The sequence below is a fragment of the Catharus ustulatus genome, chromosome 6 (assembly GCF_009819885.2).
Source record: "Catharus ustulatus isolate bCatUst1 chromosome 6, bCatUst1.pri.v2, whole genome shotgun sequence".
In the NCBI taxonomy this organism is placed as follows: domain Eukaryota; kingdom Metazoa; phylum Chordata; class Aves; order Passeriformes; family Turdidae; genus Catharus; species Catharus ustulatus.
Genome location: NC_046226.1, coordinates 47,492,483 through 47,511,250, shown reverse-complemented (window position 1 = coordinate 47,511,250; position 18,768 = coordinate 47,492,483). Strand labels below are relative to the sequence as shown.

General features: G+C 54.2%; 1 protein-coding gene across 6 annotated transcripts in view; it reads left to right on the top strand.

The window, feature by feature from the left end:
* The window catches only part of DUSP8 (dual specificity phosphatase 8), a 45,712-nt gene extending 28,143 nt beyond the window's left edge, over window positions 1–17,569 (top strand). For 4 of the 6 annotated variants that reach the window (XM_033062073.2, XM_033062075.2, XM_033062071.2 and 1 more), the window contains exons 4-7: window positions 8,793–8,959; window positions 10,069–10,228; window positions 10,415–10,538; window positions 10,888–17,569. In XM_033062073.2, the coding sequence (XP_032917964.1) occupies window positions 8,793–8,959; window positions 10,069–10,228; window positions 10,415–10,538; window positions 10,888–11,971 (1,535 nt within the window). In that variant the 3' untranslated portion in view covers window positions 11,972–17,569. Of the gene's footprint in view, window positions 1–925; window positions 1,137–1,171; window positions 1,605–8,792; window positions 8,960–10,068; window positions 10,229–10,414; window positions 10,539–10,887 lie in introns of those variants that run through there. The other 2 variants (XM_033062076.2, XM_033062077.2) reach the window with 2 other exon arrangements.
* The last annotated feature ends 1,199 nt before the right edge of the window (window positions 17,570–18,768 follow it).

Genomic DNA, 18,768 nt, shown 5'->3' with positions numbered 1-18,768 from the left:
TGTGATGTCATTCAAAGGAAAAACACTGAAGTCACTCACATATGGCTCAGCCTGGGGTTTTTCAGCCCATAAAGCTTCAGATTTTCAAAGGCACAATACATGCCCCCCCTTCTCTCCCCCGCTTACTATAATCCTGAATGATTTTCTGGAGGCCTGGGCTCAGACCAATAAACTCGTAAGGAGCTGTGTGGAGATGTATTAAGGAGTCCTGCGGGTGGGAAGCAGGGAACAAGTAATTTTCTCCCCTAGAACAAATGCAAAGAAGAAAACACATCATTCCCCACCTGCTTCAGAAGCCACTGGAGATGGATAGACCCCCAGTGAGACCAGGAAAGGCCATTCCTACATGTCCTTTCTTGCTGGAGTTTTGCACGTGAGGAGGTTCTGGCAGAGGGTACATCTCCTCCAGACCATGGTCCTGCTTTGCTGGGACCAGGCAGATAACTCCATCTGACATGGCCACACACTGGTGTGAGCAGCCCAGTGCCAGCAGCCCCTTTTCCTGCCAGCTGTTGGGACCCATTCATCTCCAGCTCTTTGGGACCCTCCTGGATGAGCATCCTCCTAGGTGGTGCTCTCAGTGGAGATATTAAGGGACAAGATGAGCTGGTCATTAGGGACCTGATGTCTAGTCCCCAGCTCTGCCTTGCAGCAGAGAGCCTGGGAGAAGTTATTTAATCTTTTGTGGCTCAGTTTCCCTCTTGGGAAACTGAGATCATGGCATTGCCCTTCCTGGTGCAGAGTTCAGAGTTAAACATCGCCCAGGGGATGCACACTGGTGCTGCCAGGAGCCGCCGTGCAGAGGGGCTGCAGCCGTGGGGTGCCTTAACGGTACGGGGGAGCAGCAGGGAGCCGGGGTGGAGGGTGGTGCTGCATCCCCCCTTCGATGTGGGGGTTTGATCGCACGCCGCCCTGGCAGGTGCTAAAATGAGGTGTGGGCATGAGCTTCCTCCCACCGCGTTCCCGTGCCCATAATAACCGCGCGGGGCCAAAGCCGGCGTGGTGCAGCGATCCCTCTCCCGCCGCGGCCGCTCGCTGCGGGGGGCTTTGGGCAGGCGAGAAAATCGCGGTTGCGCCTTTAAGCAGGGAGCGAAGCATATGTCAGGCCGGCGTTGTGCTGCGTGTCTGTGTGCTGAGTAAGGAATGCGGCCGCATGCCTGACCCGTTAGCTATGAGCGCGGTACGGGCGCGCAGCGAGCGCGGCGGCGGATGGGGCGGCTGCTCCCGGGCTGAGCTCACTCGGGCTGCAGCGGGCGGCGAAGAGGGGGCGGCCGGGGAAAGGGGGCTACGCTGAGCCCCCTCACCCCGCTCGGCTTTTTTCGAATGGCTTTTATTTTTTCAGCCTGAAGGCTGGAGCCGGGGGGACGCTGGCGTTGCTCTGCCGCAGGGGCGCTTTCTTTTGGTTTTTTTAGTATTTTGTTTGCCCGCCAGCTGTTGTTTGGCGACGGTGAGAGGTGCCCCCGCGAGCCGCAGCCCAGCTGCCTGGATGCCCGTGGATGTAATGATTGCTCCCTCCGAGGACCAGTTCTGGACAGACATGCGCGAGGGGCAGATGAAGCTGAAAATAAGGGTGCGGAGGATGAAGGAGAGCAGGGACAAGAGAGGTTTGTCAGCCGGCCCGGCGCCTTTCCTTCCGATGGGGACGGAGCGGGACGAGGGGGCTGCGCCGCCGGAGCCCTGCTTTGCCCGGGGGCCGGAGATCGCCTTTGCCGAGTGGCCGGCGGGGAGCGGAGCGCGGTGCTGGCGATACAAAGAGCGCAGGCAGCTGGCGAGCGGGGCGATGGAAGCGAGCGGGGAGCGTGCGGAGGGGAGCGGAGCGGAGCGATGGCCGGTGCCCGGCTAGGGGCGATGTGCGCGGCGCTGGCGGAGCCGGCCGGGCTGGGACAGGAGCTGCACGGAGAGGGCAGCTCCTTCAGGCAGGTGAGCGGCTGCCTGCAGCGGGCAGAGGCATCTGCAGCGGCCCCGGCGCTGGGCAGCCCTCCCACCCGCTGCGGACACTGTCTGGCCGCGGGGACCGCTCCGGACTCCCCCGAACCTTTCGCCGTCCAGGCAAGCTTGGCGAGGGCGCGGACGGAGCGGAGAAGGGAAGGAGGAAAGCTACGGGAGCGAGGAGGATCTTCCACCAGCATCTCTGCGCCCTCGGGCGCCGGGCTGCGGGCGCGGGGGGGCACCGGGCGGAGGAGAGTGCGCGGGGCGAGGACGGGCGAGGACGGCGGGGAGAACAAGGGGCCATCGGCTCCGAGCGCTGCGCTGTGCCCGGCCCAGGCAGCTGCCCGCCGGAGCCATTTCGCTTCACCAGCGCTGCCCTGCCTGCCCATCTTGGGTGGTTTCTTTCAGAAAGGGGTTTTGCAGCGTTTCCGCATCCCGGTGTCAGGGCAAAGGGCGCGAGGAGGAAGGGGACTTTAACTAGAGCAGCTTAAAAATCTACCGAGCCTGGGATGACCTAGATTACCGAAGGGTTGAATCAAGCAACTTCCCCTCCATCACCACTTAAAATGGGAGGCTGCTAAAAGTGCTTGACAGGTTTTTGTGGCATGAAGCACATAACCCAGTGATGGTGTCATTAGTAATAAGTCACTCCTGGAAATGACACATTTTTCTTTACTTAGAACGAGTAAGGCTGGTCCAAAGCAGGCACAGTCACCAGAGGAAAATCAAGCTCAACAGCTCGAGGAGCGTGTCCGTGGTTGTGTAGGTGGAGGGCTTCCTTTCTGCTGCTTTTCCTTTTTTAAAAGATGTTTTCCGTTTCTTTGAGTGAAGGGGAGCAGCCTGCAAGGCATGGGGGACTGGCACAGGTTGGGAGGCAGCAGGGCACTATAGCAGCAGATGGACAGAGGCTGTTCGGGGTGGCCGTTGGGGAAACAGGGAATGCACATGAATCCATAATAGGGCTGATTCATCGGCTTTCTCATCCCCATTGCCTGGGGAAAAAAAAAAATAAAAAAGACGAGCCAGCAGTGGGGTGATGAAATTTTGTGCCAAATGAGGGGATGGTGAAACCTGGGCAGGGGAGTGGGGTACTGGAAAAATAGACTGGTTGAAAACTGGGCATCTTTCTCCAATTCACTGAGATGGGGGGGACATAAAAGAGCATCAGCCAGGAGAGGGCAAGCTGGGCAGGCTGCAGCACCAGATTTCAGCAGGCTTGTGGGAAGGATGCGCAAGCAAATGGGTTGTGTCCACATCAAGCATTGCTGGGAGGGATGGGCAAAATCAAAGAGGGCTACAGTATCGAGGAAACAGTGAGGATGGAGGCAGGAGGAAAATTCAGGCACGTCCCAGGCAACAGGAAATGCTGACAAAGCCGCGGAGCTCCCCGGAGCACAGTGAGTAAGGGTGGCAGTAAGCAGTGTTTCATCATGCCGCCCTTAGCTGCCGGCACCAACAGCTCCCACCCAGCACGAGAGTCAGGGAGATGGCGTTTTGCAAAGAGGGATTTTCCCAGCGGCGTTGGGGGCTGATGTGCAGCTTGCCAGGCCCCTCCATTTTCTGTCCTTCACTTCAACCTGTGGCAAAGATGCTCGACCAAACGCTCAGGCTCACTGTCATAAGAAGGCTGAGCGTGATGCAGGTGAGGGCTGGGGTTTTGCAGGTCCCCCCAGCTCTTGTCATCTCCTGCTGTACCTGAGTTCAGCAAGGTACTTTAACGCTTGGGGATGGATGGGTCAGAGTGCTGGGAGCAGCATGTTCCCCGAGGGGCTGGGCTGATGAAGAGGGGGTATCCAGGCACCATCCTGGCCACCAAGACAACGCAGCAGCGATGGAGCCATGCCGGCGTGGCGGCTGCTCCAGCAGCAAGCCGAGGCGCGTGCTCGCTTGCATGCCCTGCTGCTCCTTGCCACGTGCCGCCCTGGCAGCAGCTCCCAGCCACCACAGGCATTTTAATGAGAGCTGGGCAGAGCCTGGCCTCTCTCAGCCCCCTCAGCTGCCAGGAGCCCTAGTGGGGCAGAGGGTCTCCAGCACAAGCGCAGGCACAAAACTCATTGGTGGGGCTGCGGGCTGCCGCAAAACCTCTGGCAGCTGCTTGGGGAGCCGTAATCTGAACAGGTCCGGCTGCTGCTCTCTAACTCTCATTACTGCAGCGATGAGGGTGGGCTTTAAAACACATTTTTAATACCCTGGTAGGTCTCCTTCTAGCTTCCGGTGTGGGGTGAGGAGTGGGGTGCGGCAGCTGCTGGCCCAGGGGAGAATTCCAGCTCTGGATCTCCTCTTCCTTGCTGCCACAAACTGATGGCACAGCAGAGTGACAGTGTCACCTCTTCCCTGTTTCTTGGTGGGGACCTTTGAGCCTGCAAGGCACAGGGGAGGCTGCTGAATAGGACATGCTGTTCTGTGTGTCTTGTGGGGAACTTGTATGAGACTCATGGGGCTGGGGGTGTTCAAGAGGCATGTGGCTCTCTTGAAGAACAATTAGGGGTGAGGCAGGTGCCCTTGGCAGCCCTTTCACAGTTTCTTGCAGTCAGTGGGGCACAGTGTCAAGACCAGAGCTTTTGGCTTGTTTCAGAGGCCGCTGAAGGAGGAGGTGAGTCCATGGGCTGGAGATGAATGTGCAGAGTGCAGCCATCAGGGCAAGGTGTGAGAGGCTTTTCAAGCCCCAGCTCCACTTGACACCTCCAGCCTAGAAAGATGGCCTCAGTGCAGGGAGGGACACAGGGAACCACCAGGAGCTGGGATATCCATGCCTTGTGTGTCCCACACCTTCCTTTTATCCTCAGCAGTGTCTCTGTTAACCCCTCATGCAGCTTAATGGATTGTAAATCCCTAAAGTCTAATGCCACACCACATCCCTGTCCTTAGCCAGGACTTTGTCACCTTCTATGTCACCTTGTCTGCACCACCGCTGCTGCCCAGCCTTGGCAGAGAAGGGCACAGTGCAGCTCACAAGTGACAGATTTTACTTGCAATGTTGTCAGTGATCAGCTATGACTAGGATGTCCCCAGAGACCACCTGAAGGTGACAGCCAGGGCAGTGGAGGGTTCCTCAGCTGTGTCAGGGTCCCAGCTCACCAGTGCAACATCTCTGTCCTTGCATCTTGTAATGTCCTTCCGTGCCTGTGTTTTTGTTCGTTTTGGTTACAGCCGTCTCAGGGCTGTAGTCAGACACTGGTGCAGGGACTGCAACCTCACTGTGCAGTTTGCTGCTGGAGGGGAGGAGTCACACGCCTCCCAACAGTTGCAGCAGTGCAGGTACCACAGCAGCCTGTTCAGAGATGCTGCTGGCATCTTCCCCCTGGCCTGATGGACAGCCTCGGAAAGGATTCCCAGGTTGTTTGCCTTTCTTCTTTAACATCTGTTCTCAGAATTAATCCAGTTTCACTGGGAGTTTATCATAGATGTTCAGCTGGAAAATGTGCAGAGAGGAGGGCCTGGCAAAGATGGGGATAGAGGAGAAGTTGTGGTGTTTTCCTCTCTCCTCTGTTTGACAGAAGGGCCATGCAGAGCAGGGCTGGGGGCTGGCCCAGAGGTGGAAGAGTGGTCAGCACCCTTTGAGTGAAGCCTCGGGTGGGGGAGATACCAGGTCTCCATTGTTGCATTCTTCTGGCGCTAAGTTGCTGCAACACCCTGTGATTTTCACTTCCAGGAGGGTGATTTTCACTTTCTAGGCCTCCTAGAATCTGCCTGATGCTGGTTCTTGGCTCCTCTTTCCTGCATTTTCAGCAGCAGCAGTGAAAGCATCCCCACTTTTGTTCTGGTTCCCTTCCCTTCCAGTTCCCACTTCACTTCCTGAGGACCATCTCTGCCTCAGGTAATTGCAGTAGGCAGACACTGTTTTTTTCCAGAGAATGGTTTTGAGAGCCCTTCATGTTGGAGCCATGAGCAGCTCACTGGGCCACGCTACACAAGGACCAGCTCCTCCCCAACAAGCCCTCATCAGAGTAGGGGAGTATCCACAAGAAACCAGAGATCCCCAAACACCCACTCCATGACAAATACAAATCCTTCCTGAGCTTAATTCCATGCATGCCAAGAGAAATGGTGCTCCTGGCACCAGCACTGTGACTAAAAGAGCAAAGGCTAGAATTGGAGCTATCCTTGGCTCCTCACCTCACTGGACTCTGCTGCTCTCTCCCAGCAAAATCTGGGATCCATGTCCTGGGGCATAGAGGGGACAAATGCCCAGGTATCAGTTGGAGCCCAGCCAGGGACACTGCCTTTGGGATTGTCTGAAGAGCTGCTTGGCTTTCTAAAAATGAAAGGCATGCTGGAGCAGCCGCTGCAGGGTGGGGTGAGCGCTGCTTCCATGTTGGGATGGTGTCAAGTACCCGGCCCCATCTCTAGGGTTTCCCCCAAGCTCAGGCTGCCCTCAGCAGCTGCAAGTATGGGGGAGATGAGGACAGGTGGGCTGGGAGCATGCCTGGACTTCCAGAGACAGGGTCGAGGCTTTGCTTAGGACAAGTGAGGTGAGCTATATGGGCGTCATTTCAGGTGCCAGCATCCTTCACTTGTGGCAGCCTGTCCCGGTAGGCATTGCAGCTAAGGGTGCTGCTGCCACTCAACAAACATCCCTGCCTGCTTCACAGCCCCCTCAGCTCCTGCCTGGACTTCCCCAGGAAGGGCTGGCAGAGGATCTGCTGCCAGCTGAGTGTGGTGGGGGCGAGCAATGGAGAGAGCAGCATGCCCTGACCTGCTTGAACTATGAGATCACATTAAAGAGTTATACAAAGCCATCCACTGCCCTGGGCAGCTCCTGATGGATGTGAGTGAGTGCAAGAGGCTGGGCACCTATGGACCAGAGAAGGCACTGATCCCTGGGGCTGCATTTGTGTGCACCCAGCTCCCCAAAATGGTGCCATGTTCTTTCGGAAAAATTCCCATGTTGTTTCACATAAGCCTGGGGTCAGATCTGTGCCTCACTCAAACTCAAATGCTGCAGGCTTCTCTAGGGGCTACTAGAGGAAACACTTCCCCCAGGTTTCTGTCCCAGCATTCCCCAGGCATCAGCATGGGGCAAAGCAGGGAGGTTTCATGTGTCCGTGCAGAGCTGTGGCTAGTGAAGGACAGTCCTTGGCAATGGGGACACAGTGCAGGGATGAGCAGTAACCAGAGCTATGCCGCACCTGCACTAGCTCTCCTGCTTTTGCTCTGATTTAATGTCCCAGTTGAGAGGTGATGTCATTTTGGAGGGAGCCAGAGAAAAGGAAGTGCTGGAAAAGATAAGGTGCTTTAACTCTACCCCTCCTGTCTTGACTGGGTTTTGAAGCTGGGAGACATGTTAGCTGCCAGACAGGAAAACATAAGGGAGGGGAGGAAAGAGGTTTTTTGAAGGACACTGTTCCCTTAGGCCAGTGGGACCTGACACCAGGAGGTGCTGAGATGGAGTGTGATGGACCTTGGAACACTTGGCTCCCAAGTGGTGTGAGCATGATTTTGTGCACTGCTTTGGCTTCTCCATCACCTTCATCTCACAAGTATGTCAGATGGGTTGTCTGCAGAACCAGTCATGTCTCTCTAGAGTGTGGGTGCCACACCAACAACCAGAGAGGTGCTCCAGGAGGACCAGCAGAAATGTTACCAAAATTCTGGAGAAGGTAAATTGAGAATATGCCAAGGCTGCCATGTTCCGAAGGGGAGAGGGACTGGCTCGTTAAAAGGTCTTGTTTAGCTGTGGAGATGGGCAGGGATGCTCATGGTGCTCAGTCCAGAGACTTGGGCTTTCAAAAGGATCTCTTGGAAGCATCCTGGTTCCTTTGACAGTCAAAGGCTGTCAAGCCCCCAAGTCCTCTCTGCCCTTGGGTGATGTCAAGCTGCATCTGCTCATTCACATGACTGGGAAAACCTCGAGGGAGACTTGAGGCAGATATGACTCAAGCTTCTCTCCATTGCATGAAGCTGCCACCCAGATGTCCTCAGCTGGAGAGGAGTGAAATTAGGCCACTGCTAGCCAGACCTGGCTCTACCCTGGAGTACGGGATCACTGAGTGAGAGCAAATCAGGATCACCAATGGTCTTGTGCAACTGTGCAGGAAATGCAACAGCACTGGGGGTTGCTGTGCAAGCAGGGCTTGCAGCCCTGCTCAGGCTTTCAGGACAGGCTTTTGACCATGCTAGGCACTGTGACAGTAGCTCTGGCTGTCCCATGCCAGCTACTGCAACCTCAGCTGGGGGTTTTCCTTCAACACTGGGCTTCAAGATGCTCAAGCTGAGTGTGACTGCACAGCAGCTTGGTGCAACAAACTGGACACTGCTTGCTGTCACATTCAGCAAGGTCATAGCATGAAAAACAGCAGTGGCCTGTAGATACCATTATGCCACCATAGTGTGGTAGATATCATTGGCTTGGCAGGGCTGGGCAGACGGTTATCTTTTAGAAATCAAGATGTGTAAGTGTAGCCAGTGCAGCAAGGTTTGGGCTGACCTTCCAGACTCCAGGAGCTTTGCATCTCAGTGGGTTTGCTTGTCGTCACCCTGTCCTGATGGATTTTGCTATCAAAAGGTGACCCTGTCCTCAGAATAGTAGAAAGCCAAGAAAAGGACTGTCTCTTCCTGCTGTTGGACTAAAGTTGAGAAGAGCCAACTTCATTGGGGAGGATGTGAATGCCTCACATGTGCATTAATATCCAGCTGTGACACATAAAAATCACTGGTTCTCCATTTCTTTCTCCGTGTGTGTCATGGCCATCACAATGTATGTGCACTGGTCAGTGGTGGCTGGCGGCTCGTTGCTCCTGGAGGCTCTGCTCTCAGAGCTGCAGGGTTATCACCACTTTGTCCCCAGCCCAGGCCTCTGGGTGACAGGTACTGATGATCTCAGCCTTGCTGCTCCAATCTCAATGTCCCTGTTTTCTCCACAGGAGGCTTTGCCACCTTCTCATCCTGCTTCCCAGGGCTCTGCGAGGGGAAGCCAGCTGCCATCCTGCCGATGAGCATCTCCCAGCCATGCTTGCCTGTGGCCAACGTTGGCCCCACGCGCATCCTGCCACATCTCTACCTGGGCTCCCAGAAGGATGTCCTGAACAAGGTACAGCCCTGTCAAGGGGACACATCTTCCTTGTCCCGTTGGGGATCTCAGTCATGCAGAGGGGTGAAGGTTTTAAGGATTCCTCTCCTTCCCACACAGTGCCCTTTAAAAGGTGCCAGAAGGGCTGTGCTGTGATGTCACACAGGGAAGGAATTTTGTTTAAAGGGAAAGTAATGATGAGAAGAAAGAAAGAGGAATTGCAGTTAAAGTGCTGCCAAGCATCTTCCTATTGTAGTCATGAGGGAGCCAGCCAGACATGCTTGTCCGTGGGAGGAGATGCAAGGAGGGAGAGGGACCATGACACCAGACTGGAGCTGGAGACAGAAAGGAGGGAGAGAGAAACTATGTACAGGGAGTAGAAGGAAATGAAAGAAAAAAATGACAAGAATGTGAGCCTGGGAGCTGTACTGGCTCCATCAAGCCTGCTGGAAGGGCAGGAACCAGCCACTGGAGAGCCAGGGCAGAAATTCTGGGGCCAAAATCCTGAGGAGCCAATGCCAGGCAGGGAAATTCATGGTTTCCTTCCCTCCCCACCTCCTTGGAGGGTTTTGTTCATGTTTTGGAACTGTGTTCTCTGCCATCCCCACAATGTGGCCATGTGCTAGAGAAGAGAAGCACTGCCCACGCGAGGCCTCCACCCTTAACCTCAATCTGTTGCCTATGGATAGAGCATCTTCTGGCCACATTGGTTAATGTAGGGTGCTACCAGTGACTCGCTCCCCTCTTTGATGAGATGTCTCCTTTTTCCCTCAGCTGATACTTTCACAGCTTTCAGACAGAGTTTTTGCTCATTTTCTTTCTTTTACTGTCTTATTCCTCTCATACTGGGATTGTTGGGTTTTCCCCTGTGGAGCCCCTTTCCAGGTGTCTTTGGCCTTGCTCACTTTACTTGGACCAAAATAAAGATCTGCTGAGGTTCAAACCCGTGTCATCTAAATTGACACAAGCTTTTCATCTAGTCTCTGCTGTATTATCATCAGCTAGGCAGTGCTGGGAGACCTGGGATGGCTGGGATGGGAAAAGACAGGGAGTGTGCATGGCAAGACAGACCTTCAGTATGTGGTGCAGGCTGAACTCAGCTGATCCTTTGATGGCTTCTTTCCCACCAGGACCTGATGACGCAGAACGGGATAAGCTATGTCCTAAATGCCAGCAACTCCTGTCCCAAGCCAGACTTCATCTGTGATAGTCACTTCATGCGCATTCCTGTCAATGACAACTACTGTGAGAAGCTGCTTCCCTGGCTGGACAAGTCCATTGAATTCATCGGTGAGCTTTCCTTATGGTTGCAGACCCTCCAATTCTCAGCCTTCACAACCTGAACTCTTCTGTCCTCCCTGGTCTGCTCCCAGCAGCTGTTGTCCTCTCACATAAAGGGGCTGAGTGTTGGGGAGGGAGGCTAGAACCATTTTGCTCACCATCATTGTTCTCTCTGCTTCCTCTGCCCTGCTCCAGACAAAGCGAAGGTGTCCAGCTGCCAGGTGATTGTGCACTGCTTGGCTGGGATCTCCCGGTCAGCCACCATTGCCATCGCCTACATCATGAAGACCATGGGTATGTCATCAGATGATGCTTACAGGTGAGTTTTCCCCTGAGGGTAGGTGGGTTGTTATGCTTTATTCCAGGGAAGGAAAGCAGGCTGAGTCCAGAAGGAGAGGGTCAGGGCTCCTTGAAGCTCTGTCTTGCTTTGACTGGGTCCCAGTAAAACCAAACCTCCCCTCATCAAATGCATGCAACAAGGAATGGTTGGGAGTGCTAAAAGGGAGTGGGGAGGCAGTCCCAGCCCCATGGTTCCCCAAGATCCTTTTCTTTGGATAGTCTGGTCAGAAGGTTCTCGATGATCCCTCTTCTCCCTAAAGAGGATGAGAGAGTAGGGGTGGCCCACTGAAGGACCAAGCACCAACGGGGCTGTCTGTGCCTCTTGGCAGGTTCGTTAAGGACCGTCGCCCATCCATCTCGCCCAACTTCAACTTCCTGGGCCAGCTCCTGGAGTATGAGAGGAGCCTGAAGCTCCTCAAGGCCTTGAAGTCAAAGGGCGACTGGAGCGAGGGGGACGCCCAGCAGGACCCAGCAGAGGTGGCTGAGAGCAGCCGGCATCCCCTAACACCTACCTCAGAGAAGGCCGAGGATGTGCCCAGGAGCACCGGCTCGGCATCCCCCACCAGTGACCCCGAGCGGCAGGGCGGGACCCCGAAGGTCCTGTCACCCACCACCCTGCAGCAGGGCCTCAATGGCCTGCACCTCTCCTCCGAGCGCATCCAGGACACCAACCGCCTGAAACGCTCCTTCTCCCTGGACATCAAGTCCGCCTACTCCCCCGGCCTGCGGCAGGACCCCCCCGGGCCCCCTGGGCCTGGGGAAGCCCCCAAACTCTGCAAGCTGGACAGCCCCTCGGGCTCGGGCAGCCTCAGCCCCTTCTCCCCAGGGGCGGACAGCCCTGACCGGCCCACGGGGCCCGAGCTGCTGCTGGAGGCCAAGGTGAGGCAGCGGCGGAAGCACCGGCACGCGGCGGGCTCGCCGGCCCACGGGCTCAGCCTCAACGTTGGCGGGACCTGCGCCACGCGCAAGAGCCCCGGCGCCGAGGACGGGCTACCACCGCGGCTCGGCCAGCCGCCCTCCGCCACCGCCACCGCGGCCTGGAGCGGGGTGCACCTGGAGTCCCCCAGCTCTGCCTCGGGCGAGGCTGGCTGGTACTTCGGCAAGGACTCCGGCAGCACCGGCGGCAGCGGCGGGGGCCTGTTTCCCAGCTCCGGGCCGTACCCAGCGCCATTCGGCTGCGGCACGGTGGCGGCCGGGTGTGAGATCAGACTGAGGGACAAGGCGCGGGCCGAGCCACGGGACGGGCGGCACAGCTGGCATGAGGAGGCCGGCGCCGAGAAGCAGTTCAAGCGGAGGAGCTGCCAGATGGAATTCGAGGAGACCATGTCCGAGGGCAGGGCTCGGGAAGAGCTGGGCAAAATCAGCAAACAGTCCAGCTTTTCGGGCAGCATGGAGATCATCGAGGTGTCCTGACACTCACCCGGGGTGCCTGGAGACCTGGGACGGGGCTGGGGCGGGGGGATATTTAAACTGGGGGGAAAGGGAACGGGGGGCGGTGGGGTCGGGGGGTGTATTTATACTTGCGCGTGCATTTTCGGGAGCGCAAGCGCTGAAACCGAAGCGAAGGTGGACAAGTCTTTCCAGAGTCGGGAAACATAGTGGCGGATGCTTAGTGTCCCTCCTGCACTCACCCTGGTCCTTTCCCACCCATCCCCAGGGCGCCCCAGCCCTCAGAGACCTGCACTCAAAATTTGGGCCTAAATCTCAAGTGGGAAGAGGCAGGGGTTGCAATTTTGGCTGTGGTGATGGGGCACAGCACCTGGAGGGGGGGACCACAGCTGCCCCTTCCCTGCACCCTGGTGCACTAAGCATGCTCCCCTGTGTTTCTCTGGCTAAGTATCCTAAAAATGCTGCACTGGAGCAGCCCTATACATATATAAATATATATTATATATAATATAAAGAAAAAAACCCGAAAACACACACACAAAAGAAAAGGTAAATGGTTTTACTGCAATTTTTATTGAGACGTAAATAATATTTCAATTTTTTGTTTTGTTTTTAATTTATTGAAGCTGTTCATTCTGGCAATGATTTGCAGACAATGTGGGGCGGTACTTTCAGCTCTATTTTTACTGTGTATGGTATTTAAATCTGAAATACGAGTTTCTAAGCAATATCTGAGGCCTGTGGCTCCTTCTATAGTTAATGTCCACTACATAGATTTTCCCACTTCTCTCTGAGCATACCAACAAGGGGACAGGAGACTCTTCTGGGCACTTTTTCTAGAAATGAACAAGTAAATGAGCAAACCATAAAACCTTCTTATGACACAAACTGAGCCAGAAAACGCTACTGGAAGCTGCTGCCTCTTCTTCCCACATTGGTCTCTGTTTCTCCTCATCTCCATCCCAGCCATTACCACCATCCCAGCCATCATCCCATCCTAGGCATTGTCCCCATCCCTGCAGTCACCCAATCCCAGCCATACTCCCTCTCCTCCCTGCCCCTCCTTTTGGTTGCCCATCCTTGGTGGAGGTGGAAAGGTGGGAGTCACCTGAAGTGGATGGAATGCTGCAGGATGTCACCTCCAGCTGCATGGGGAAGGCAGCAGAAGCTGCCACAGCAGAGGGAGGGATGGGAGGCTGGTGGTAGTTGGCTTTCTTGCTGGGAGGTGTCTTGCCTGCCTGTCCCAGCCCTTCAGCTCCCCCTCACCTCAGCTACCTTGCCTGGGAGGTATGGGCACCACTTTCCCTTTGGGAGTGGCGGTTCTTCTGGCTTCCCACATCCATTGTTTCCCATCTGAGAAACTCAGGGGGAGCATGTTTGCAGGTGCCAGGACTCCCCCAGTCCTGTTGCCCTCCAGGCCGGCTCCCCTCCATCCAGAGGATGGTAAGCTGTCCAGACGTGAAGCTCTGCAAGCATATGGAGGGGCACAAGTGACTTATTTTCAGAGATGGTTGGCTGCTTCCTCCCATCTGGTGGGAAGCTCTTGCCCCCAAACCCCAATGTCAGGATTGCTGAGAAGCTGCTTTCTGAAGCTGGAGGCACTGAGCTGCCTCCACTGCAAAGCACATCTCTCCCTGCAGCTGTCTTTGCTTTCTCCCTTGTCTCGCACTAGTTTGCAAAGCTGATACCTCAGGGGTCTGTGTTTGTGCATGTCTGTGTCCTGTGTCATCCTTGGAGTGTTGTTTTTTTTTTCTTTTCTGGGTCCACATGGTTTCTCTCCCTTTCCCTGATTCCTCCTCTTGTCATTCGTTTCTATCTTTAAATCAAACTACCCGTGACAAAACCAAATGATCTCAGGTTTAAAACGGAACATGAAGCAGAGGCGTGAGGAGCTGCAATCACACAGGGAGGGGCTGCTCGCTTCAGCTCGTGTCTTCCTCAACCACCTCTGTGTTCGCAGTTGAGGCAAGTCTCCCTGGAGACTCCTTGCTCTCTTCAGGCTTTAGTTTTTCTGGTTTTCCATGGAGCTATTTGTTGAGATGTTGGGGACCCCCAGCATGCTCCTGACTGGTTCCCCATGGTGTGGCAGGGAGAGATGGGGGTGGTTGAAGAGCCAGGGACCACCTGTTCCTCTCCCCACATCACTTTTGATGAGAGTGAGAGATCTCATAGTCAGTCCTCAAAAGCCTACCACCACCCATCATTGCCTCCAGCAACCACCTCAAATCTGCTCAGTGTTGCCAACCTGAACATTGCTCTCTTCTCACCATGAAGCAGTGATGACACTATTTTCTAAGCTCCCTTTCTAGACTCCAGAAGGCATTTAGGTCCATCCTGTGAGCCAGGCAGCTATTTCAGGAGCTCCACTTGCAGCAGGCTGTCCTAAATAGGCATCAAGGAGGGAGAAGAAAAAGGTTTCATCCTTCCTCTGGTGCCTCCCCACTGGGCATAGCGTGTCACCTGCCTCCTGTCCAAGGAGTGCTTCTGGTCCTCCTTGCCCTTTTGCTGCCCTCAGTGGTCACATCTCTTCCCCAGCATGCCAGTGGCGATTGTCTGCTGATCTCTGCCCTGTAGCACTCAGTCCCTGCCCATCCCATAGTCCTCCAGGATTGGTGCCAGCACAGACTTACTGAGCTCAGGTCAGGCAAGTTGCTGGCAGGAGCTGGTTAGGTGTAGCTTTGAGCAATGGAGGGAGGCTTAAATGACTTCCCAAAGGGTGTAATAGAAAAGACAACAGGTGGGCACAACCAGGTTGGGAGATGAGACAATGCACTAGCAAGCTCCCATCTAATTTCTCCTGTTAAGTGACACAGTGTGTTGCAAGCACAAAAAAAGCAGATGGAGCAAGTCAGGAAGGAGAGGGCACATATTGTAAATGAGATCCTGAATGTCTGCAAAGAGGCAGATATGTGGTTTGCTTTTTGTCATCTACATTCTGCCATGGCCTGGATGCTTCTGAGACATGTTTGAGGGTTTACACATTACGGACTCCTCTCTCCTCTGAAATCAAAACAAAGATAAGTATATTTTAAGATTAGTAGATTATAGACATTCATGACCCACCTCTGCAGCTTTATTTTGATGTGCTTCATCCTTCTCCTTTACATTGGGCATGTGCATCAGAAACCCTCATATATACAATATTTTAAGTCTATATCGAGAAAATAAGCCTTCATGGAGCAGCCCTGCCCAAGTGTCTCCTGCTCATCCTGACCCAAAGCCATCAGGGTCACCAAGTGGCTTGCAATTATATATTTTTTTTTTAATAAAACTGTCTAATGAGCCACTTTGTCCATGAGTGAGAGAGCTGTGAGTTGTCATGAGGACAGATGTGCCAGGTGATAATCCTCCACATCATCTGTCAGCCAAGTCTTTTTATGGGCTCTCACAGACAGCTGACCTATCGCAAAGCCTCACTGGAATCTAAAATCACCTTTCCATACCAATCTGAGGAGGGTGCATTCATTTGTAGGGACCTACAGAAGTGGAAGTGTGAGCAGAGGAGAGGAAAGGTCTTTTCTTTGAAGGGAGGAACCAACAAAGCGGCTGGGTGTCTGATGGCAGTGGAAAGTGCAGTGGCCTGCACTTTCCACCACATGAAGGACTGAGCAAATCACAGCTCTCCTTCAGACTAGGAAGGGCATTTTGCTCCTTTCCCTCCAGCCTCTGCCTGTCCTCAGGGCTGAGCCGCACAGCCACCTCCTTCCCAGCTGAGCAAAGCTGGCTGGAGGGCAGTGATCAGGTTGGCAACACTGAGCCAGAGGCTTGGGTCAGAGCAGGCTCGTCCCTGGCCTCAGCAGCAGCATCCCCAGCCCCTGCTGCTTTCCAAACCCTTCTATTTGTCTGCTTGTTTCTTTGGATGTCCATCCCTGTTACATCTGCCCCTTAGGAGACAATGCCCCTCAGAAACCCCTCCTGCTGTCCCCTTTCCCTTCCCATTCTTAATACTAATGATAATAAGCTATCAGTGTTGTCATTGCAATCTATGAATGATAGATTTGAGTATTTATGATTATTATTATGATTACTATGGTTATGATTCTGTACTTTTTTGCTTCTTACTCTTTGTATGTTGCTCTTTGTTTCTCTGTTGTGAATAAAAGCAAGGCCCCATCTCACCTTCTCTCTGCTCCCCGCAGCCCGGCTGTGGCTGACTTGGCACACTCCCGGCTGCCCAAGCCTCAGGAGGCAAATCCTTGTCAGAGGAGCTGGAGGGAGGTGCTTCCTAAGGATATAAAGGCACCCAAACCCGGGGCAGATCCATTCTCTTAACTCTTCCCTTCCCTTCCTGCAATTCCTCTCCCCCATACAGGTTCCTGCTCATTTTTGCAAGAGGCAGGAACCCACTGGCACCAACAACAGAGGATTAAATGGCGAAAGATAAAAGCTTTAAGAAGCATTGGCCAGCCAGCCAGTCCATGGAATCAGCTCCATCCAGGTCGTGGTCCTCTCACCTTCTTCAGCTGGCTGCAGCTGCAGGCTGCACCTTCACCCACAGGGGCTTCTTGCTCTGGCATCGCAGCTGTTTTGCAAAGCTACCCTGCTCAGCTGAACCCGGGACATTGGCTGCTGCTTTAGCCACATGCCCTGGGCTTCCTGGGCTTGAGTGTCCTCCTCGTGCTGGCAGTGCCGCTGTCCAGGAGCAGCACAGCCTGGGGAAGGCACATGGACAGTGCTAGAGCAATCCCAGTGGCAGAGCCACAGGGAGACATGTGAGTGGACTCTGTACCTGGAGGGATTTAGATGGGCTGGGAGTAGCTCCCAGCCTGAGACTTGATATGGTCTTTATCAAACATTGATAAATTGTGGTGTCATGAGCAGACAGAGGCTGGTGCTGGTTTTTTTGCACCCATTGCTTGTGCTCCTTGTACAACCTGGAGGTTTCCAGATGATTGTAAGGTGTAGGAGGAGACATTAGGGGAAGGGAAGAGGACCCCATCTGCACCGTGGTACGAAACACTCCCTGTACTGCGCCAGCCCCATGAAGAGTCATTTTAATTTGTGGGGTTTAATACTGCCCTTCTCCAAGCGGCCCAGGCACAGTTTCTTGTCTCTGTCGTGACTTTGCTTTGTCGTGGGTTGGAGTCCTTCTCATCATGCTGTGCTGAACATTTCCAAGGTTGCTCTGAGACCACACTGGAGAGGAGAGAGCTCAGGTCTCACCCCTCTCTTGGGGGACCCTGGTAGATCTGTGTTGGGGTCCCAGTCAGCATCACCCTTCCTACCTCACCTGCCTTTGGAGCAGCCGTGGACAGGGAGGGAGCAGGCAGGTTCCAACCATGCTGGGACTGAGCCTCTTCTCCCTTCCTCATCCCTGTAGGATCAGACCCTTCCTCAGCAAGCACAACACAGAGAGGGGGTCTGTACCCACCCTGGTGTACCGGGGGACTCCCAAGCATGGAAGAGAGGGTCTGGCCACCAGCCCCACCACACTCCCTTCCTCGCTGTCCTTTTGGCCAGCGCCAGCATCGGACCCGGGGAGACACCCTGCCCCTGCCTCGTCTTTATTTATTTATTACCAGAGGCTGTAAACAGCAGTGCTTTTCTACCCTCTACTTTCTTTTCCTTTCTTTTGTATTTTGGAACAACGTGTTGTAATAAATACCCGAATAGGTGTTTTAACAGCTGGTGTCAGCCTTGGTTTTTGAGGGTCAGACCTTCTCAGAATGGGGCTCTTTGGGAGTTTGGGGGGGGCAGTGGACCTTTGTTTGCAGTGATGGGGTCTAGAGCTGGTGGAGAGCTGGACATAGAGCCAGACCTGGACACAGACAGACCTGGATGCACAGCCAGACCTGTGTCCATGGAAAGGAGCCAGCAGCTGAAAGCTGCAGCTGAACTAATTCAAAGCATGAGGCTCATGGCTGAGAAAGTAGTGGCATAAAATTTATTGGGGCATTCATGGGCACTCACACTAAAAACCACTACTCTAGGGGCTCTGAAGCTGTAGTCAGGTGCCTAAGCATCCTCCTTCGAATGCAAAGAACTGTCCCAGTCCTGCTCCAGATGGGGACACACACATGTAGGGAATGGTACAGATCGCCAAGCTAAAGAGCACAAAGACATGGAGTGTTTGCATTGAAGTATACTGTTGTTGTTTTTCTTATTATTACTATTATTATCATTATTATTATTATTTTGCTACCCAGCTGTGCTGTCCTCCCACCTTGCTCCTGACATAATAGCAGCCTGTAGCCACATGCTTGTTGTGCACTACAGCTAAACCTTATAAACATTCCCTACTCACCCATGGCCAACTGAGCCATGCTGTGCTCAGGGGGCAGTTGGCAGGTGCCAAGCAGCAGCCCCATTTGGGCTGGACTGTGCTCAACTGGAAGCTGGTGGAGGCATTTTCCTGCTCCCCCTGCAGCAGGTTTTCTTTGGAGGGAGGAGAAGGCATGAGCAGGCTCCCTGCAGTTCTGGCTCCAGAAAGCCTCAGCACTTATTGATTTATATGCAGAGGGGACATCCATCCTCACAGCTGCTTTCCACTGGCTGGGATAAACCCTCTTTTCCAAATTCATTCTCCTTATCCAGGTGCAGTTGCTGGGTGTTTTGTAAAGTTTCTCAAAACTGCTGCTATCACCTGCTGCATGAAGCTTTCAAAGCTGCATGCTATCACCAAAGCATGGAGCTCTGGCCTCCTGTGCATCTGACAACACTAGCAGCTCCAGAGAGGCTGTCTGCATGTCCTCCTCTCTCAATCACTTGTTGCCATGTGTGACATAAGAAGGGAAAATCACTTAATAGAGAAACATGAACACTGCTCCCATCTCCCTCCCAGTTTACCTGCCCCAGCTTAGTTTTTCCAAACTCACTGCCCA